A 23,394-nucleotide genomic window follows, 5' to 3' on the forward strand; every position below is an offset into this window, starting at 1 on the left:
ATGAAGGTCTAGCAACGAGGGTACAAATTTCTGGAAAGAAATTTACAGTATCCAATTTTCCATGCCAATTAGTATCAGATATCACTTTTTATGAGCTTCCAGACAGGTTTTAAACCCCAAAAATTATTCACAGCCATGCTTTCCCTTTAAGTTACAGGCTGCCCATTTTAAAAGGGATGGTTCTTCAACCTGCCCTGGCTTTTATTTTAGTGAGGCCAAATTGAGTTTAGCTAATGTGCAAAAACTGTGTGTGGAAGAGATAGTTTCAATCTAATTCTGAATAGGCTCTTCTCTCTCTCTCTCTCTCTCTGTGTGTGTGTGTGTGTGTGTGTGTGTGTGTGCGTGCGTAGCTGCTTCTACAATACAGAAAATACAGACATTTTTGACAAACTTTCCCTCCCACTAGACATAAATCCAAGGTGTTCAGAATTGCTGTGCTATCATTCTCAAAATACAATTCTTACATGAATACATTAAACTGATTACAATATAAATGAGAAAAGAAAGAAACCTAACAATGAATTTCTGTGAAGAAAGCAAAGAAAGAGAACTTTAGGATCAATTTTCACCCTCCCCTATAGTCTTCTGGGGATAAAAGAAAGTCTTTTGGTCTTTACTTCTCCATCTCAGAGTCCATTCTTTCATATCTGCTGGATGGCATTAAGCTTAGCTTGCTGATAAGAGTGGTCAGTCAGGTAGAGTCTGTCCCAGGCTTGGGTAAGTTTTTTCTCCTCATGTCAGGTTTTATCAGAATGCAATCACCAGCAGCCAATTCAAGAGTTAGCAGTCCTTTGTGTCTTAGGTGAAGAAAAAGAGAGGCCAAATATACAGTTCTATACAGACACAGTCCCATGTTGTGGAATCTCACCCATTCTGTCCAAATGTGGAAATCCAAACATTATTCCAGAAGGCAGACAATGTAAATGATGTAAATTTCATGGAACAGGACATTCCCACTGCTTCTATGATTGAAACACTTTTGCAGTAAGATGAGTAAATTTTCAAAAGAGACAACAACTTGTGTTGCAAACAAACAAACAAAATATCATAAGGTAGAGTACCTTGACTCACAAGCTTTTAAAATTGCACTCAGGTGTAAAAGAGAAAGGGAAGAAAAATAGCTTTAAAAAAAAATGCAATTAAAAAAGAGGTACTTTGAGTCAACGCTCCAAAATATTAGATTTCATTCAGATGGAAGCAAATTCTCATCAAGTATGTTAAAACATTTACAAATGTAAGCAAAATATCTCAAAATCATTTCTGTTTATAGGTTTAATTAAGCATTTTAAACCTCAAAATTTTCCAGAAGGAAAAGAGAAAAAGTCAAAATTGTATTCAGAGCAGAAAAGGAAATGTAACTGCATAACGTTTATAGATGAAAAGATAACAGTAAAAGGTAAAGGTGAAGGAGCAAGTCACCCATTTACTCCAAATTTCTCAGAAGAGAGAGGAAATAAAGATAGTTAAAATGAGCAGAAAACTTCAGCCCCCCTTCAATGACTCAAAAAGGAATGAGGGAAAGAAGGGGGGGGGATGCAGAGGCATTCACAGGTATCTACACACGCTCACTGAAAAAATGAGCAGACACACACTCTCCCCATTTCTCCTGCTTCCCTCCAAAGAATGACCCAGAGGGGAAAAGGGGGGGGGGCACGCAGGCAATCACAGGTCTTTGGATCTCTTCAGTTATCACTTTCGGGGACATATACATTCATACTGCAATCATGCTTGCTCATGCCAACCAATCATAACACACAAGCATACACACACATACCATTAAACAACCTTGCAACTTACTGTTTCTTTATATGAAAGGAATTAAAGTACATTCATACCAACTTTTACCATCGACATACATTTGCACTGCAATCAGGCTGCTTGTGTAAATTAATTTCACATACAAAAATATCCCATTTCATTCTTTCTTTCATACAAAGCAATTATTACAATTGTTTCAGGGAGCTGTACATAAGCCAATGAGCTCCATTTTCTATTATTAAGAGATCTCAACTTCCCTCCAGGTCTGAAAATGATTACACACACACATGCACACATACCATGAAACAACACTTTCAGGCCTGGGGGAGGTTCTGTCACTTTAAATCTTCAAATGTCTTTATTTAGCTAGCTGATCAAACATCAATTCAATTCAATTCTACATGTTATTAGATGCACACCTAAGAATTTTTTTTAACAGACATTACATCAAAGTAATCAAGTCCAATTACCTAGGTCTTCCCATTCAGTCAGGCTTTAATCGCTTTGGGGAAGAAACTCAGTTAGAATTTCTCTTCAGTTCATCTGATGGTGGCCAGAAAATCAGCAAACTTGTTACAAAATCTAAATGAAAACTGTCTTCTAGGGGCCAGGTTTCGAGTAGGTTGGCCAGATAAATGTGCAGAGGGTTTTTACATGCACACACAAGGCTACACTCTCCTTCCCCCAAAAGGAAAAAAACTTTACTCACCTGAAGAGTAAATCTTCCAGGCCTGAAAAACATGAAAACAAGGTTCCCTCCCCCCACAGAAAAGGCATTGTTGGGGGATTAAGGGTAAGGGAGGGGCTTGGGGCTGGGTAGAAAGCTTGCAGGCAGAGTTAAAAAAAAGGTAAAATCATCAGTTACTAAACAGATAAACTGATAACATTATGGGGATATCACAGATGCAAAATGGGGTCTGGATTCACATGCTTCAGGAAGGAAATAAACAGGTAAAATCATTTAAACACACGATAGAAGCAAGGATGAAACTTTTCCTGTAAATGAACTTAAAACATTTCCTGGGTTGTTACTTTAAGGCAAAGGGATGGAAGGAAGGAAAAAAAACACTTCTCTGTACTCTTTTTTTTGGGGGGGGGAAACAAACTGAGCAAAGGCAATTTCTGCCAGTTTAGACCTTGAGGGTGCACAAAGACTTAGGCACACATTTACACAAGAACAAGGAGAAAATAAGAAGGGAAAAAACAGAACTCTCAGGTTTTCACATCCTACATTCCCAGCACAAATCTGTGAAATTAGGGAAGGCACAAATCTTAAACAAACCACATAGAAGACAAAGAGACAAAGAGACAGGAGAAAAAAAAAGAAACTTCAACATTTTTCCCTTTTCTTTTAAGTACCTTTATGTAGCCAAATTAGTTTTCCTGTATTATCACAGAACAACAGAAACAACAACAAAAATTTAAACTTTAGAGAATTAAAATTTAAAGGTACTCACCTTCTTTCCAGGCAGCCTTTGAGCTCAAACTCAAAACCCCTTTAAAACCTAGATCCAATGGTTAAGGCCAAGATAAAGTCCACCCACAGACTCAATGGGGTCTGTGCCGGCATGGGAGGCTTACCTGGGCCATATCCATTGGTTAGGCTAGCTTGGAGTCCCATCTGTGGGTCGCCAATTGTTGAGAGAAATGTCCTTCTGGGTTCAGCTCCAAGTGGGGAAGAAGACACTGGAGACATGGAGGCTGCTTGGAAAGATGGTTTACTGTTGGACAGGGCCACATGGCTTGAGCCCTGACCAGAAAAGGTGATCACATGTTTCAATGTTGATGGAGAAGAAGAGAGAAGGGAAGAGGAAGGGGCTTGCTAGGCTTTTTTGATAAGTAAACGCCATGTTGTTAAAACGCCCGGAGGGGCTCGGGGTTCCTCATGGAAGTAGGTGCCCAATTTTATCCATAAGGAGAGCTTTAAAGACCCCTTTTTCCGGGTAGATTGGACAATGATTTTAGACATCAGTCAATAAGTCAATTAAATGCTTTTGAGGGGAAAACGGGAAGCGACTTGCCCATCGCTTGAATAATTACACTAGAAAATTTAGATATCCCGAAGCTCATGAAGGTGCGCTTCCTGTTCTTTCGAGAAACCCGATCCCATACTCACGAATTGAGAGGGTGCTCCGTTCGCAGACGGCCGGCCCTGGGTGCGAGGCTTTTCCCGGCCGAGGGTGAGATGAGATGGGCAGCATGGATCATCACGTCGGGGGTCACCAGATGCGATTTCTCCGCGGGTGGTTCATGAAGCCAATGAGGAAAGAAGACTCGGACACGAATTTCCTTCGGGACGAAACCGACCCAGAACGAAGTCTGGGGGTCCTTTTTTATTGAGCATACACAAGGGAGGGGTGGATTCACATAGCCAATGCGGACCAATCATGATTGTGCAAGCTTACAGTATATGGTAACTCATTTACTCTCATGTAGACTTGAAGAACACTCATAGTCAATAAACCTTTTATCATCATGCAAACATCCAATGCTTAATTAATGTTTGAGAGTTAAACAGTTGTAACCCCTGATTTAATCAGCGCTTAGTTACAAGTCTGTGGTTGCTGATCTGCTTAGTGTTAAGGGTACTGATTTAATCAACGCTTGGAGTTGGACAGTTTGCCTTACTGATCTAATCATATGGCCAATTATTGCTTTTAGTTTACTGATTTAATCATATGGTTAATTATTGCTTCTGTTCTATACGTGTTACAGTATGGCAGATGCATACCTGCACGTATATCGCAACAAACCATAGCTTGTTAAAGTACTTTACTTATATACTGTAATACCTTAAATCATAATTCATGCTTTAGATAATACAGGGGTTGGATTTCTACAGCAATGTTAAGTAAAACAGAAGCAAACTAGGCCACAGCTTCATTGTCAGCATATGAATGTATAGGTTTATAGCTGCATAATGGAGAAAAGTGACAATAATTAAAGAGAATGAACATACTAGTAGGACCAATCTGCTCTTCGAGGATGCAGTTTACTTGATGCTAAAGGCAAAAGGTATTTTGTAAATGATGAAGAAGGGAACTTGAGCAAGCGCAGGGTTTTTTCAATCTGGAGCAAGAAACTACAACACATTCCTCTCTGCAAGTATTAAAGTCACAAGACCTCTACAGCTTTGTCTGGCAACTATCACACAATTCCTGATGTTAGATTCAGGCGCTGTTCATAAAATATCTAAATAAATCTCAGTGCATGTATAGGCTAGAGAAAATTGCTTTGGTAATGACCAACTTTTTTATTGCCAGAAAAGGAAAACAATATGTTTTGTTATCAAACTATCATTAGAGAAATCCTATAATCCGTGAATCAGTGTTTCCCTTGGGAGGGTCTCTGTTATAGTCATGTGCACCATGAATGTCTGGAGGAGGATGGCAAAAAAAGTGACCTTGGCAATCACACAATTAAATATTTGTGTTTCTTATCATGCACCTTGTGTGCAATGCTCAATTAAAAAGGAGGACTTCACTCGTTACTACAGTTACCTTGATTTTTTAACATCCCCCTCCCACAAACATCCTTATCATATACCTTTCTCGTCTTGTCACCAATTCTGGAGGCATTTACCTTGGAAACTCTGTTAACAATATTTCTGTTAGAGCACATCGACTTGAAAAGGAACAAAAGTCTGAAACCAGGACATTGACCATAAATAACTTTTTGTCCAGTTTTGACCTTACTTCAGTGTTTTTCTAGTTCTATTTCAGTGAATGCCAGAAAATGTGGAACCAAAGTTGGAAGTATCAAATCCTGCTTCTTGGTTGGTTTAGAGCAAAAGTTATGACACTGTAGAATTCCAGAAGTAACTAGCTCTGTTTTCCTTCTCCCCACATGTAAGATTTTAAAAACAAGAGTTGCCATGACTCACTTCTGCCTCCAGGCCATAACTTCTCACCTGAAAAATATTTTTTCCAAATGCAGCTAAATTGAATAAGCTGTTATTACTCAGCAGGATGGTACAAGTATTTTTCTTTTATTATCATTATCAACATGATCTAGGCTTCAGCATTGCCATTACTATACTAATAAGTTGCTTCAAGTACAGCTCTGGCCTTAGCATGCAAGCCAATAATTGGTTCAAGCAGCATACTTGGCTGGCTTAACCATGGCTTCTTGATTATGTGCCATCAAATTGATGCTGACTCAGCAGTCATGAGTTTTCATCATCATGATCTCTCCCTAACCTGATCCTTCAGATCATTTCATTACATCATTATCACTGTAATTTAAGTCAAGTGACTTCTTGAGTCACCCACAATTTGCTGAATTCACACAATGAACTAAGCTATAACCTATGGCTTATAATTCTCATTGGCTACATTCTCAAATACATCAAGTGTTTAGCAAAACCAAGCAAATACATTTTTTGCTTAACTCAAAAAGCAAGTCTAATAAGTAGGTGTACATCAATGAGAAAGGATTAAAGCTGATAAATTTAAGCCTGTTCTTTAAAGTGGGATTCTTCTTCCATTCCCCCCCCCTTATAATGTTGCAGTAGGGTCCTTTTGTCTGTGTATTTTTACTCAGAAGCAAATTCCATAGTATCAAATGAACCTTGTTCCAAAATTTGTGTAGCGAATTCTTTTGCATAAAGTTTCTGTATTGCAGGTGAAACATATTCAGTGTATCAGAGAAAAAAGAAAGAAAGAAATGTACTGGGCAAAGCTTTCTCCATCCATCGAGAAGATTCCTCCATTGATGGTTTCTTGTTTCTTTGGTATTGCAGAGTCAAAATGAAACCACTGATTATTCAATGATGAAGTTGTAATATCTGATAGACAATATCCGCCTTTGAAAATTATGTCACATTATGAAACATAATCACTTCTCTGAAGCACATACTAAAATATTTGGCAGGTTTTGGAGTGAGGTAGTATAGGGAAATTAATAAGATGCTCTTATTCAATTAGCTTGAATGTGCTTTCCTGGGGAAATGTAGTTTCCATGGAATGTGCTTTTAACTACTGTACTTAGTTCATGATTCTTGCTAAATAGCAGACAGCCACAAGAGTGTGCTACAGGGCCACCGTTCTATCCTGGAGCGGGGAGGAGGGATTAGGTGGCAACAGAGAGATCTTTAAAATAGGAAGTGAAGGATTGTAAGTGTTGTAATAAAACTTACAAGATCTGAAAAACCGAGGCTGGATTTACACAATACTTTAAAGCAATGTTTCTTCAAATTCTTCTTCTCAGGATACTTCCCACTTTCCAAAAATTATGGAGGACTGTAAAACAACTTTTGCTTGTATGAGTTGTACGTACCATATTAAAAATTAAAATGGACACATTCACTGCCACTTGACACAATTATTTGACGGGATTTTAATATTGATTAAACATAAGATGGCAAAAACTTCAATTTCATGGATTCCTAAGAGAGTTTTGGGGCATCCCCAGGTGTACTTGGACCATGGTTTGAGAAACACTGCTTTCAAGTTATGTATGTGAATATTCAGAACTTTATTATTTATTGAGCAAACTTTACTAAGCATATGATTTTCATGTTTGAGAAAACACGCAGAGAATCTAGTTCTGTTGTAAATATTTTTCCTAAACTTAATCACCATTAATGGATTATATCCCAAATCACACTGGAGTTCCTTATGCTCACTAACCTATTAGTTGGGCCTAATTAACCATTAAAACCATAAAACTCCTGAGTAAATCTGCAAACACTTCTCCCTCCGTTTCAAGATCTTCCACAGTAAAGAGGCCTTTACTTTTTAATTGGGGCTATTTGGCACCTTTAAATCTGATGAGATAATAGGGGACATCTGAGCAGAGGACATGCTCAAAGAGAAAGGCGTGCTCAAAAAGAACAGTCTTTAAAGTTTCCTTTTTCTACCTAGAGCGAGAGGCTAGGAAAGAAAGGAAGCTAAATGCTCTAAATTTAAGAAGCAGAATATTTCATGAATGCTCTAGAAGGGAAACAACTTCATGAGTTTATACATGCACTCGTGCATTCATTCTATCATATATAGGCATCTATCTTCAATGAAGGTGCTTGGCAAATTATTGCAATGCTTTTTCTTCTGTTATTTTTTGCTTTTTTGTTGGGAAATGGTGCTACCACTCAAGTTCCAAGGGTTTTACAGACTCCAAATGCTGATGGAGTAAAAGACAAGGAACTGGTAAGTAGAGCTATTGCACTAAATGTCAGAACAAAGCACATTTTTATATGAATTTATGATGAACATGCCAAATATCTAGGAGACCCTTATCTCAAGTACCACTACAGGCTAAATAAATGCATCAGTTTGTTGGCAAACTTGGTCTAACCTGACTTTGAACTTTGCAGTAAGTCAGAATGAGTTGAAATATTGCCGTGACTGGAATCAAGGAAGAATGCTTAGATCTTGTCTATATTATACAAGCCCCTGAATGCATGCCTAGATAAGAACATGATTTAATTCTGGGGTTTTATTTACACAGACAAAGGTTTCTCTTGAAGTACCCCAGAAAGTCCAACCAGGTAAGCTTTAACATCTCTATCAATAAAGAATAAAGTGCTTGTTTTTATGTTAATTTTATGTGAATTCGCTTAAACTTGAAGTTCAACTCAAAAGTTTAAGAAAAAACCTATGAACTCGAGCAAAGCTGTTCCTAAACTACTTGGATTCAGATAGCAGGATCAACTATTTCTTCTGATTTGTGCTAGAGCAGTTCTTTCCTAACCAAATCATAAGCTTGGCCTCTTTTGAAATAAGTATATTATACTTGCAGGAGAATTACAGGAGCTTCCAATCCAAACATATAGGGAAAAAGGTGGGGCTATGTTCTGTATTTATCACCATTCACCTGAACCTCCAGCACAGCAATGCTGTCAGAACAATTATTTCACCCAATCTTTCTAAAATCTCATGCTGCTTTCATGTTACAAAGCCATTCGTCCTTATCCTACAATCTCTGGCCCTTCTTTCTAAATGTTATGGTCTTTGGGTTTTTCAAATTGTACTAATTCCTCACCAGTTTCCTATATTCATTTTCCTTAAATGGATTAGAAGAAGATATAGAACAGTGATGGCTAACCCTTTCGGTGCTGAGTGCTGAAAGCACATGCACAGGTGCATGCACACCCATAATGCAATGCAAGTGTGCACCCCCCACATGCCCCACCCCGGGCACATGCATGCATGACCCCCTCACGTGCACCCCACCCCCACATGACCCACACACAACCCCCACGCATGCAGGCACAACTCCCATGTGCACTCCACCTCACACATTAGTGCACCTCACACACCCCGCACATGCGCAGCAGAGACTCGAAAATCAGTAGGCCAGTGGGAGGCACACATGCATGTGTGGAGGAACTGAGCTGGGGCAATGGCTCGTGTGCCCACAGAGAGGGCTCTGCATGCCACCTGTGGCACGCTTGCCATAGGTTGACCATCATGGATATAGAATAACCGAGTTGGAAGGGATCTTGGAGGTCTTGTAGTCCAACCCCTGCTTAGGCAAGAAATCCTACACCACTTCAGACAAATGGATTCTGTAGAATAAGCCAAGGAGATCTAACTTGGCAGGACACTTAGGCAAATGATAGGAACTGTGGATATCCTGAAGAACTGTCATAATAAAAGCCTGTCAAAATGAATCTGCATGCTTTGTAACTGAGGCAGCTCTTTTTGTGGATGGCTTTATGTTCAACAGTTGTTCTTGAAGTTTTGGAATTACTCATATGTATATTTCAGCCATGGTGAGTTAAGCAATATTGTGACCTCCCTCTTGAGATGCCTGGAGGCTGGTAAGAGCCGAACGAAGAACAAGAAATTGAAACTGAACCAGATGGAATGGTTCTGGATTTCATATTCTTTTGTTCATAGAGAATTGTCATCTTTGATCTTGGATGGTGTTCTACTTCCCCTAGACACAACTGGTACATAATCTGGGGTTTCTTCTGGACTTGCAACTCCTACTCAATGAGGTGGCAATCAAAGGAAGGCTATTGCACAACAGCAGATTATGTATCAGTTGTGCTCCTTCCTGGGCCAACAGTTCCTGCTCACAGTCACCCATATCCTAGTCACCTTTCATTCTGGTTATTGTAGTACTCTCTACATGGAGCTGCCCTTGAAAAATATCCAAAAGCTTTAGTTGATTAAAAATGTAACGGCCCACATTGTTTTGTGTAAGTTTAGATTTGCGATGAGTCACCTCTCTTATGGGAGTTTCATTAGTTGCACATTTGTTTTAGGATCCAATTCAAGGTGCTGGTTATCATCTTTAAAGCCATACGCAGCTTGGGGCCAGGTTACATGAATTACTGTCTCTTCCCAATTACGTAAATCTACCTGACCCACCAGATTGGGGAGGCAGGGTATGGTATGTTTTCCCTCCATTTAGATGGTCCATCTAGTGGGACAAAGACAAAGGGCCTTTTCTGTGGTGGCTTCCTCCCTATGGAACATCATCCATGCACAGGTAAGATTTGGGCCCTACCTGAATACTCTTTTCAAAGGTCCTGAAGACAGGACTTTGTCAACAGACCAGGGGATCCCAGCCTGATTCACAGCCCATCAAGTGTTTTGTCTGAATGTTGTCCCTAAGAAGGGTAATGTCAGGTGCAAAGAACCAGGTCCACACATGAAGGTTTAAAGCCTATGCACAGGAATCTTCTCAACTAGGTCAGCACCTGGTTAGAATTAGATAAGGGTCAATAGTATTCAAGGGGAGTTGGACTTAGTTTGCTTGTTGGCTACATCGGGATTCTAGGCTGATCCATCTTTTCACTCCGCCCCCAGTTTCTGCCATTCTTCTCCTACAGGTGGGAATGTATTGAGTTTTATATTTGGGGTCTTTGTAAGCTATCTGGAGTTGGACAGCTTAAAAAGATAAGAGTCAGTTGGGTGGCTATATAACTCTCTTTAATAAATGAATAATAAATTTAACCTAGAAATAGCAATTGCCTGTTTTGACAACATTCATTGTTGTGTTGTCACAGTAGTATTGCTTAAAGAAACTAGGACTCAAAATGTAAACCATTTTTTTTCTTTATGTGGTACATTAGTCAATATTAACATGCTAATATAGACTTGTCAAAAATACTCATGCAACAATAATAAAATGAACATTATACACCTCCAGATGCTTTTCCCCCCAAAACACATATCTGCAATAATATTGAAAAAACAAAATAATTATATAGTATAGTGTAGAATCAAAAGCAAAAAGGCAGACACAGATATACAACACGACACAAATACACATACTGTAGATACAAATATAGGTAGAATTATATGTATATTAAAAAAATTAGTTGCTTATAAATTGATTTTAGTGGTTTGGGAGTCCCAATGTGGGTGCCAAAGATTAGAAAGGCTTTATCATCATAGCAAACTTTCATTACACGGGCATTTCTTCAGTGAGGTGGAAAGAGTAAAATTCATCAGTTTCTGGCAATCCTAGTAGTAATCTGTAGATTTTCATAACTTCTTTACCTATAAATGTATTCTGTAACTAGCATGTGTTCCTCTGATTCATGTTACCTAGCACCTCTAATATCATATTTATTCACAAGTATACCTCTGGGTCAGGGGTGGGTTGCTAATCCCATTCCAACCGGTTCGGTTGGAACGGGGCCGGTGGCGTCCTCGTGCATGCGCGCAGTTCACGCATGCGTCTTAGCGCCTGCGCGATGCTCCAGCTGCTCGCGGAGACTCGCGCTGGTGCTGTATGTGCCATCCAGCTGCTCGCGGAGACTCGCGCAGGCGCTGTATGTGCCATGCACCTGCGTGGAAGCGCAGAAGCCTTCAAAGACCGGTAAGGAGCGCGGGCGGGCAGGTGGGCCCTTCGCCGTTCCCAGAAGTTACTTACTTCCGGGTTTGCCGACCAACCGGTTCGCGGGGACAACCGCAAACCGGTTGAAACCCACCCCCGCTCTGGGTACAGAAAAGTAAAATGGCAGGAGGTTGTAACTCAGTTCTTGAGCTGGAAATGTGTTTCTCTGTCCAGGAGAAAGGTTACAGTGAATCTTAAAAAGCCCATCATTGGCTGAGGGCACTATTTATATTTATTATGATAGAATAGAATAGAATTCTTTATTGGCCAAGTGTGATTGGACACACAAGGAATTTGTCTTTGGTGCATATACTCTGTGTACATAAGGAGAATAAAATACATTCATCAAGAATCCTAAGATACAACACAGTGATAGTCAAGATTACTAATAAACTATCAAATTGTATGTCAGGCCTGATATCGCACTAGGAGACAAATAAAAACAATATAAATTGAAAGATATGAGCAACATGGTTATAGTCATAAGTGGGGAGAGAGAGATACTAGGAAGGAAGAGAAGAATAATAGTAATACAATCTTAGTAATAATAGTAATGTAAAATTATCAACCCTAATCAAGTCTTGCAGTGCCACAGGATAAATGGAATTTCCAAGTCAAATTATAAATTCCAGTTTGGAATTATCATAATCACTTTATTATGAACCACCTGTGGACAAGTAGCAAATTGACACAATTGGATTGTCTTACTTTGGTTGCACATTCTCTATCTCCCCTGACAGGAAGGAATAAAATGATTAGCTCTCAGAGTTTTGAACCAGAAGGGCTGAGAAGTCCCCCCCCCCTTCAAAAAAAATGTTCTATTTCATGAAATAATGAGCAGAAAAATTGGCTTGAATCTTGCTACCAATCATAGAAGAAAATTGCAGAGTTATAAAATTGCAGTTATTCTTGTATGAAAATGACTGACTTCTCTCTTTGGAGAGACATAAAAAGTGAACTGATATAGGTCAGCTGTGTAGAACTGTGCCAGTTTTCAGTGATGCCAAATCTGCTACTGAATGGAAAATTGGAATTGCACCCATCCTTGATGATGAAGCCATTCTAATGTTGGATAATGTTGTAACTATTGTAAAAAGCTTTGTGAAAGCAGCCAATCATCTAAAAGTCATTTCATCTCTGATACTGCCAAACAATAATCTGAAAGCATTGCATTCCAGCATCCCAGAATTCCAGTTACCAAAAATCCTCTAGAATTGATACTCCTCATATTTAGCTTCCAAAATAACACATGAATCAAACAAGTTTAGGTCAGAAGTGAAAAGGAGTTTCTTTTGGAATTTAGTTACCAAACCCAAACCATATCTTAACCTTAGCAAAATCACAGCTGCTCCTTTAGTTACAGAATTAGAAAGTTCCCATTTTATTTCTTTAAGGTTGGAAAGCCCTTGTTTTTTTCTAGCTGATGGACAAGAACCTCAACTTTCTCATGACACAACCGGATCAGCTCTTCTGATTGCTATTCCCAATCTAGAAGATGGCATCTTAGCATCAATGACATGCATGTAGTACATGTATACATGTAATGTATTATTCAGTTGCTTATTATAATTCTTTACTGGTCTATCAAATGTTTAGCACTCACCTAAAAGCAATAGGAATGAAAAAGGTAGAACAGAATTAGCCCAGGACTCTGTCTATACTGCACACTGTCACTAAATTTATGTTTAGAATAGAAAGTCCAGGCACAATGTGAAGCCACTGCAGTTATGTGAAATCAATTCAGCATTGTAGCACAAAGGTGATTCAATTGATGCCATTTAAAAAGATAAGGTTATTGAATTGAGGGCAGTTCCATGATGCTATATTTAAGAGTTAAGGATAATCAAACCAGTAGTGGCCCATCCTCTTGAGAGTTGGTAAAACAGAGAACTGTGTTGCTTGCAGAAGTATTGGCTTCAAGAATGGGCACACTGATCCACAAAGACAATCCAGTTCAAATACACTTCAAGGATATGACTGAGTTGAGGTTAATGGTGCAGATGTGGCTCAAATTGGGGGCCTCCCCTCTAATTTGAGACTAACCAAGGGATTAAGTCCCAATGAACACAATTGGAAAATACATTTGACCAAATACATATAGCATTGCTGTGGTATTGAAATAGGTTAGGCTGGAAATGAACCTTCTTATTGTTTGCTTGAAATATTTGTCATGCTAGTTTTCAGTAACAGAATTTTCTATTGATGTCTATCTGTATACCTTCTGAGGATTCATTCTTTCCATATTTCCTACCCTTTGATTATGGTGTACTGCTGTGTTGTGCCTAGTATCTAGCTGCATTGTAGTTTAAGAAACAGGGATTATCACCTTTCTGCCACCGAGTTTAAAACATTGCTTTCAAATATCAACTTTGCTTTACCATTATTCCTTCCAAAATGTTGCTGGCAAAGTTGAACAATTAGATAGATTTCAGCTTTTTATAGCCACTCTTTGAGAATGAGTAAAATAGCCCCCAAATTGAGAAGAATCCAAAAATTAGGGGGCAATTCACAAAGAAAATGGAAAAAATAAGAGATTGTACAGTATTAGTCTAGCCCTTTTTCTACCAGTTTGTATCCTCTTAAAAACTGCCTGGATAACTTCTCCTACCTAAAAGAAGTTGTCAGATCATTATTTTCCAGATAACATGCACCTTTTTCACACTGAGTTTAAAGGTTGTGTCTTGTCTTAAATGTTACGGTTTTCCCTGATGTTTGCCTTGTTTTGAACAAGGGAACTTCTACTCAAGTGGAGGAAGGGGTGGGGTGTATCACTTTAGGTTCCTAGAGGAAAGCCAAAGCATTTAATCTAAATGCCAATGAGAGTCTGACTAATTTATTTCTCTAGTTCTAACAGTCATGGGGAAATAATATTTGCAAAATGAAATGAGATAAATTCAATAACCCTTGTCAAGGTTGCTACTCCTAGGTGTGAAATATTCCAACAAGACTAGCCTATATCTTCTACTAGTATAAACCAGACTTGATCAATAAAACGATGGTAATACTATGTCTTTATGTTTCCTACTACAGAACTGGGAATTCCTTGGTTGTCGGTGTATCGTCCTGTAAAAAGTTGCCATGTTATTTTGAAAGATAAAACTGGGACTTTTTCTCCTCCATCATTAAACAGGTCTGAAACCAATAACTGGTGCAACTGGACCATATGGGCTGGTTCTCACAAGCATATCCTGATTTACATAGAAGGGTTTGAAGGAAAGTCAAACTGTGATGACAATCAGGATAAGATCTTATTCCAAGGAGTTTTGTCAAGTATTGAAAACAAAGTAGTTTATGCTTGCAGAAACCATGGTACTCTGATTTTTGCTACCCAAGCAGTAGCAGTCTATGTAGTATTTTTGTCAGAAGTTTCTTCTCAGAACCAAAGTCATAAGCACTTCAAAGGACGGTATTATATATTTGAAGATCATGTAAATTCTACAAGTGGTGAAAAATCAGTTTTGAAATCTAACAGCAGTTGTGGATCTAAGTCATATGTATTGCATACAAGACACAGTTTGAACTCTACAGCGACTACCCCAACGCTTGGCAAAGAGAATTGGCTGTCTGAGACAAATGAAAAGACTATTAAAACTGGGACAAAAACATTTTTAAAACCAGCTGTTGGCAAGCATATGCACGTTTCTCTCTTGAAATCAACAAAAACGGTTAGCTTGAATCCATTTGATTTGAAGAGAAGGCAAGTTACAAAACCATCTGTTGACAATGGTAGGACTTTGAATGAAAGCCCTACACTAGGATCAGAGTCCAATGATGCAAAGAATGAGGAAGAAGATTTTTCACACCAGCCAGATGTTTATTCAACTTCTCCACCCATGTCTCATAATCCTCAAATGATGACAACATCATTGGAAGCAACAAAAAATCATGGAGCTATGACTGATTTTGACGGTCCTCAGAATGATGGTTCTACAACCACACGATGGGTGACAACACATGTGAGAAGTAGTGAAGGGGAAATCACGAATGCTATTACTTTTCTGTTGGAAGAACAGAGAATTCCAGTCCAATCTCTTAAAAGTATCCCACCAAAGATGCAGAAACAAATGCTTCAAATGCTGCTTCCTAATTCTGAGGTTTCCAAGAAAAAGGCAGATTTAACGGAACCTCCACAACACTTGGAACAGACCAAAATATATAAACGAGAGCAGATGAACAATCAAGTGTCTACAGCGGAGAATGGCAACACTGCTGTGCAAATAACTATATCTGAAGGAATTGAGGCAAGCCCCTCCAAGTCTACTATGGAAACCAAATCCCATCATGCTCTAATTTTAGCCTCTACTGATAGACACCCTACTCCTTCTCTGAAGATATTTAACGATTACTTGATGAGTATTTCCACCACTGTGAATCCCAAAGTGATGCCTTCAAATTGGCTGATGAGAACTCAGATAAACACAGCTTTTACTACACAATACAAGAAGTCAGTAAACAGGAATAGAGAGCATTTGCAAAAGAAGCGGACCAAAACAACACCAACCAGTAGCATTCTCTTGAAAGTAAGAAATAAATCCTATGGTAAGTCCTGTTTTTTAAACTGTTTAACTCCATGCTGGATCTGATAAAAGCCTTGCGCAGCTGAACTCTCTTGGAAGAGAGATACTTTGAGTTGTTTATTTAAGAAAACATTGCTTAATTACACTGAAGTTGGAATTCTCCAATCACAATAAATCCAGCAGGGGGCTGGACTAGAAGACCTTCAAGGTCCCTTCCAGCTCATTCATTCTAACCCAGCAATTGCTTTGTTAAGGCTGACTAATGATTACAAAAGAGAGATATCAAGAGCCTTGAAAGAAACATCGGTCTGGATCTTCTTAAGAGGCCTGGATCCTAGAATACAGATAGTCCTCGACTTATGACCACAATTGAGCCCAACATTTTTGTTGCTTAGTGAGACATTTGTTAAGTGAATTTTGCCCCTTTTTATGACCTTTCTTGCCACCATTGTTAAGTGAATCATTACAATTGTTAAATAAGGAATATGGTTCTTTAGTGAATCTGGCTTCTTCATTGACTTTCCTTGTCAGAAGTTCGCAAAAGTTGATTACATGACCCCAGGACACTGCAACTGTCATAAGTATGAGTCAGTTGCCAAGCATTTGAAATTTGATCAAGTGACCATGGGGATGCTACAACAGTCATAAGTGTGAAAAACGGTCGTAAGTCACTTTTTTCATTGCTGTTGTAATTTCAAACAGTCACTAAATGAATTGTTGTAAGTCAAGGACTACCAAATATTTTTCTATCTCCAACTTCCCCTTTCTGGAAACCACTAAAGCAATGGGTGACTACTGCAAAGAGTCATTATTAAAGCTGTAGTCAGATTTCAATCGTGGGGATGGATCTGAATCTGCATTGGTTGCCTCCATGAATGATCTGCGGTGTAATTGTAATTTAATAAATTTATATGCCGCCCAATCCCGTAGGACTCCAGGCGGCTCGTTGGGACTTGGATGGGAACAGTGGTCCATTTATCTTAGCTACTGGAGTGATCAGACATTGTTTGAGTTGAGGTAACATCAGTCCAGTTTGTCTTTCATCAACCATGGAGACTTAATTAAACATTTTGGCTAATTGCCAAGTTAGTCCAGCTTATTTCACAGGGTAGTTGGTGTGAGGGAAAATATAAAGAGGAACTATTATGCCCTCCATTTAGAGTTCTCAGGAAAGAGTTGGGATATAATTGAATAAATTTGCCACACGGTTCTTGCTAACTGAGACTTTTGATAGAGTTGGAAATATTTCTGAGTGGCAAATTACTGTGTTTTAAGATGCTGGGGAAAAACAATCCTGTCCAAATGCTAGATTGATATCTTGTTATTGTTCTTCTTCCATAGAGACAGATCCTGGATTCACGTCTCATGAAAATTATTTTGCATTGAACTCTCAGCACGATCCTGGAGGTGAGGAATCTGTGTTTTTTTTTCTCTCTTCAATTCTCTTCTCTCTCTCTCTCCCTCCCTCCTTCCCTCCCTCCCTCTCTCCTTACTATGTCTTCTTAAACTTTGCTTTCTCCTTTATACAATGCTCTTAAATGGCTTAGCAATTGGCTTATTAGCAAAAGCTACTTATCTTTAAAATAAATTAGTCTGAATAGGAGATTCTGATTTTTGTAAAAAAAAAAAAAGAAATTGGCAAAAAAATTGGCATTTATAACATTTATTATCTCAAAGTAGGTCTATACAAAAATACCCTGTATCAGATGGGATCAGCTTTTCTGTCAGCTGTAACATTAAATTAGCAGGTAAAAAAGTTTTCCCTATTAAATATTGGAGCACCCATAAGCAACGTCACTTTAGTCTCCTACTCTTACCATCTCCTATAGTACCTATGCCACCTATGGCTAGAATATACCATTCTATGTGTAGAAAAGCTCTACTAGGATGCTTCCTTAGAGGCTTTTTTTAAAAATGGTGTACATCATACATGTATTATCTGTCTTATTGTCTTTTGGCAAATTTGGTTTCTTCTACAGATCTTCTATTTGAAACAGTTTTTGAAATAGAACAGAAACAACAACTCCCGTCTGTTAGAAGCACTCTGGAAAAAGCTTTCATTGATTCCATTAAGCACCAGGTAAGAAAATTCATGATGCAGAATTTATTTTAAAACTGGATTGGGGAGTGTGTGTGTGTGTATATATGTATGAATATACACACACACAAATGTGTGTGTGTGTGTGTATATATATATATATATGTATGTATGTATGTATGTATGCATGCATACATACATACATACATACATACATACATGTAGGTCTCTAGTTATTCGGGTTTTCTCCCGCGTAAAATTGGAGATGTCTTGGCGACGTTTCAACGAAGTCTCATTCGTCATCTTCAGGCTGGGTGCTTCCAGGAGCAATGGAAGCACCCAGCCTGAAACAATGGAAGCACCCAGCCTGAAACAATGGAAGCACCCAGCCTTGCTCCTGGAAACACCCAGCCTGAAGATGACGAATGAGACTTCGTCGAAATGTCGCCAAGACATCTCCAATTTTACGTGGGAGAAAACCCGAATAACTAGAGACCTAGATACTAACACCCGCGAAAACCTCAGAAAACATACATACATATATACACATTGTATTGTATATATACTGTGTGCGTGTAAATATATGTGTATGTGTGTATATATGTGTGTACACACACACACACACACCGACGCCGATACATGTATACACATACATACATATATACACATTGTATTGTATATATACTGTGTGCGTGTAAATATATTTGTATGTGTGTATATATGTGTGTGTACACACACACACACACACACACACACACACCGATGCTCTTGCTTCATTTGAAGATGAGGAGAAAAGCATTTGGTCTTGGCAAATCAAGGGGATGTTACTAACAAGAATTCAGCTGGTGGGCTGGATGGTCAAGTTTCATATCTAATGAAATAATGGAAGACAAAGATAACATTTAAATAATTAAGGGCACTTCGTAGTCTTCAGTTTGTATCCTACTGGCTAGATAAAAAGATGCTGTCATCTCTTAAAAGAAGATGCTCCAGGCACACTATGTTTATTGTTGAAAAAACATTTAAAAAGAATTAAACTTTGGGTTTTTTTCCAGGTACAAGAAAGAATGAAACTCTTCTCTAACAAAATCAAAGAATTCAAATTAAAGGAAATTATGCGAAAAGAAGAAACTGAAATGAACAGGTATGACAACTGAACATAGGTTGCCCTATGGTGTTAGCAAACATGTCCTTCATATATCTCAAAACCAAGTGTTATTTTCTGTCAGTTGTATTTCTATGTGGGAGGAGGAATTTGCAACAATATTCTTTTGGTCTTTTGTTGATTGTTTCCCTCCTATCTGAAATAAAATTGAAATCTGCTCTTTATTTTTCGCTTATATAATTCAATGACAAATATGGATAATTCTTAAAGTAGAACACTTTATATGCAACTTTCGTCCTTTAGATCGGATTTTTCAATACTGCTGGTCGAGTACTACTCTAAGATTTAGGGGATTGATAGCTAACTTTTTGGTTGAAAATAAGATGCTTCCATGTTTCTATGTAGACACAATGGCTCAAACCTCATAGTCACATTCTGGTTGCATTTAACATCGGAAGAAAAGAACATATCTCACTCAGTGCAAATTCAACTGGAAGATCTGAAAGGTGTATTTGTGGGATCTGGTAAGGTCCAAACTGTTTTGGTGAGAGGTAGGTGTGCAATTATTTTATGAGTTAGGGAATATCAAATAAAATAGCAAGTCCTGTCTTTGGAAGCTTAATTGCCTATTAATGGAAAACTGCTTTGTCCATACATGATAGATGTGAATGAATGCAACTCTGAAATTGGTTTATGTGGCAATGAGGCCATTTGTCTCAACGAATATGGAACATACTCCTGCCAGTGTAAAGAAGATTACGAGGACCGTTCTCTGACAAAATCGGGTACTCTGTGTGTTCGTAATCCACAATCAGGTGGGTCCTTATGATACTCTATCCCAGGGGTGGGTTTCTCGCCCTGTTCCAACCGGTTCAGTTGGAACGGGGCCGGCGGCGTCCTCGTGCATGTGCGCGGCGCACACATGCATACTAGCGTCTGTGCGATGCGCCAGCTGCTCCTGGAGGATCGCACAGGTGCTGTATGCGTCCTGCGCATGCATGGAAGCGCAGAACTCATCAAAACCGGGTAAGGAGCGCGGGCAGGCGGGCCAGTCGCCGTTCCCGGAAGTTACTTACTTCCAGGTTCGCCGACCAACCGGTTCACAGGGACCGCCGCGAACCGGTTGAAACCCACCCTGCTCTATCCCCACCTCTTTGGAAGATTTGGACACTAAAAGGTTCTATCAGATGCTCGGTGATAGTTTGCTGTTTATTTGCTAAGGCATAAAAATATTGCCCTTAGCATGCTGCTTTAAAAACAAAACAACAAAACATGTTAGAGTTTGTAGCAATCCAACCAGCACACAAGTAAAAAATTCAGCACAGATCAGTGAACCTAAGCCACACCCAGGCTCCGAGCCATCTGAGTCACCAAACAATCCCCATTGGCTGACCTGTTACCATGTCTATTCCTATTCATGAACCCTTATATGCTGATAAAACATTTGATCTAGTGGTTAAGGCATAAGCTAGCAACCATGAATCTGAGTTATATTTCTGCCTTGGGGGACCTTGGGCCAGCCACTCCCTCACAGTCCTAGGAGGGGCGCAATGGTAAATCACTTTTGAAATCTTGCCAAGAAAACTACAGGGACTTGCCCAGGAAATCACCAACATGGACTCAAAGGCACAAAAATAACATCGCATCACATCAAATCATTACAGTATCCTATGATCACATCGCATTGATTACAAAACATCATCTGACACAGCTGCATTCATTTAGGTTCATAGTGAATGTGAGGCTATTAGCAGGAGCCTAACATGATGCAATCTGTTGATTCTTCCCTTTCTCCATGTGGCTGCCCATCCCAAGGAAATGCTCAGACTGAAATATGTTTCTGTCTGATAATGCTTCTCATGATTCACCCTGTGATTCAGTCCTTTTATGCAAAAGACTTTGCTATCATGGGCTTCACAAGCTAGAGACAAGCCACAAGCTGCACCGCCTGCTTTTGCCACGGATGCCTCTTTGGATTTGAAATTCCCTTCTCAGCATAAAAGTTTATGGGGGCAGCAGTTGGTTTTTCTGAGAAAAAGCGCAGTTTATAGGAAAGTTAAACCGCAAGCAAGTCAGGAAGAGAGTTTATCTTGACAACATTGCTATGCATTGGCAGTTCAACTTGGCAACTTCCCGTGGCAGCTTCTAAGGCTGGTGGAGGAAGATTAGACCATTGTAGTCCCAATGAAACTCCGAAGAGGCTTTGATGTAGTTACACTTCGGCTCATATCATCTGAGAATGTAATGATGAAGCTGGACATGCTTTTTAAAACACTCCTTCCTTGCCATAGTGTAACACTTTTGAAATTTGACACGTCTGTGCATGTGCGTGTACGTGCGCATGCACCAATATTATATATGTGCATGCTAATTCAGCTGTCAGGGTAATGTTCCATTCCTGTTTCAGGTTGGCTTTCCTTATGTGTAGGGTATCAAACCTTATTGAGGCCTTTTATAGATGAACAAATCAAAATATTTTAATGATAGTTACAAAATTGCTCCAAATAGTTTACTAACAAAGTCAAGCAATAATTTTCACTGAAAAAATTTCAATGAAAATGTTCCAGCTGTGAACTGTAGCACAAAAAGCTGCTTGTTCTTTAGAAACTGTTGTTGTTGTTAGTTGCGAAATCGTGTCTGACCCATCACAAACCCAGGGACAATGTTCCTCCAGGCCTTCCTATCCTCTACCATCCTCTGGAGTCCATTTAAGCTCACGCCTACTGCTTCAGTGACTCCATCCAGTCACCTGATTCTCTGTTGTCCCCGTCTTCTTTTGTCCTCAATCTTTTCCAGCATTAGGCTCTTCTCCGGGGAGTTCTTCTTTCTCATTAGGTGGCCAAAGTATTTGAGCTTCATCTTCAGGATCTGGCCTTCTAAAGAGCAGTCAGGGTTGATCTCCTCTAGGACTGACCGGTTTGATCGCCTTGCAGTTCGAGGGACTCGCAGGAGTCTTCTCCAGCACCAGAGTTCAAAGGCCTCAATTCTTTGGCGCTCAGCCTTTCTTATGGTCCAACTTTCACAGCCATACATTGCTGTTAAAACTTACAGTGGAGGAAATAAATTGGACAGCTATAGTGAATGTAGCAAGAGTACATCCAAACTGATGTTATCTGACTTAACTATAAATCTGCTTTGTCTGACATTACTCGAAGATGCTTGGCCTCATGCTGAAAGGTGTGAGACCTAAACAGAGAAGATTCATATGCTTGGTGTTCTAGAATTCCTAACCTGTTCTTTAATCTGTTGACCAACATATTTGTATGGGAGAGCCATTTCCATGATTGAGTTGAACAAAACAGTCTTTTTTTTTTATCTGCAGGTTTGGACTTTTTCTACAGCTACACTGAGTTTATTGTCGGAATCACTCTTTTTTGCATCACTCTGCTCATCGTAGTGATCACTGTGCTGTGTACTATCATAAAGAAAAGATGCATTAGAAGAGATATGCGGTTCCAAGAGACTGTTTCACCTGGGATGCCAGCAGAGCCCCAGCTGCAACCAACAACCTTTGATCATAATAACATCCGTCAACTCCTTACTCTGGACCCTGCCCAGCTAAAAGTCAGAGCCAAACCACCAGAACTGCCCCTGCAATTGAGGGCTGACCCCAGTGAAACATACAGAGTATCTTTTGAGCAGTCCGAACGTTTGTGAAAAAGAAAAAGGGAAAAAATGCAATAAATTGCAATGAAACCCCTCCTTCCTCCCTATTTCATATTAAACTTTTCTTTGATGTGGCTAAGCAGATGCAACTTTTTGTTTCTCGGTTGATCTTACATAAATTGTTACGCCTTTCTCCCTGTATCTATTTCCTCTTACGTTTAACGGAAATATAATGCGGGGAAAAAATATATCTTTAGGTTTTTGAATACTAAATTGTCTGCCTGTGTTCATACGATAGATAGAAATGAATGTAATTACTGGATGTAACTACTGTTTTATTAACTATTGTTAATAAAATTTGCATCTTGCTCTTCACGTAACTCTGCACTATGGTTAATATTTTGGAAACTTGCATAAGGGAAAGAGGTCTTTACAGATTAACTAGATGCAAGTCAAACTATTATGGCTCATAGGAAAAATGTGGTCAATTGTCACATATGAAAGCAGACTGTGTTTCACCAGAAGTATCTGATAGGAACCATAAGGTACGATGTGGTTATCAGCATTTTGCTATG

At 39.2% G+C, this 23,394-nt stretch overlaps 1 protein-coding gene across 1 annotated transcript in view; it reads left to right on the forward strand.

Moving 5' to 3' along the window:
* LOC106556669 (uncharacterized) overlaps positions 1-22,993 on the forward strand; it is a 47,923-nt gene extending 24,930 nt beyond the window's left edge. The window contains exons 4-10 of the mRNA XM_087715255.1: positions 14,584-16,092; positions 17,412-17,477; positions 18,050-18,150; positions 19,164-19,252; positions 19,619-19,764; positions 19,876-20,028; positions 22,536-22,993. Of these exons, the coding sequence (XP_087571381.1) occupies positions 14,584-16,092; positions 17,412-17,477; positions 18,050-18,150; positions 19,164-19,252; positions 19,619-19,764; positions 19,876-20,028; positions 22,536-22,870 (2,399 nt within the window). The 3' untranslated portion in view covers positions 22,871-22,993. The remainder of the gene's footprint in view (positions 1-14,583; positions 16,093-17,411; positions 17,478-18,049; positions 18,151-19,163; positions 19,253-19,618; positions 19,765-19,875; positions 20,029-22,535) is intronic.
* The last annotated feature ends 401 nt before the right edge of the window (positions 22,994-23,394 follow it).

This window comes from Thamnophis sirtalis, unplaced genomic scaffold, assembly GCF_051295495.1.
Source record: "Thamnophis sirtalis isolate CommonGarterSnake01/CBP01778 unplaced genomic scaffold, rThaSir2_p1.2 scaffold_5, whole genome shotgun sequence".
Taxonomy (NCBI): domain Eukaryota; kingdom Metazoa; phylum Chordata; class Lepidosauria; order Squamata; family Natricidae; genus Thamnophis; species Thamnophis sirtalis.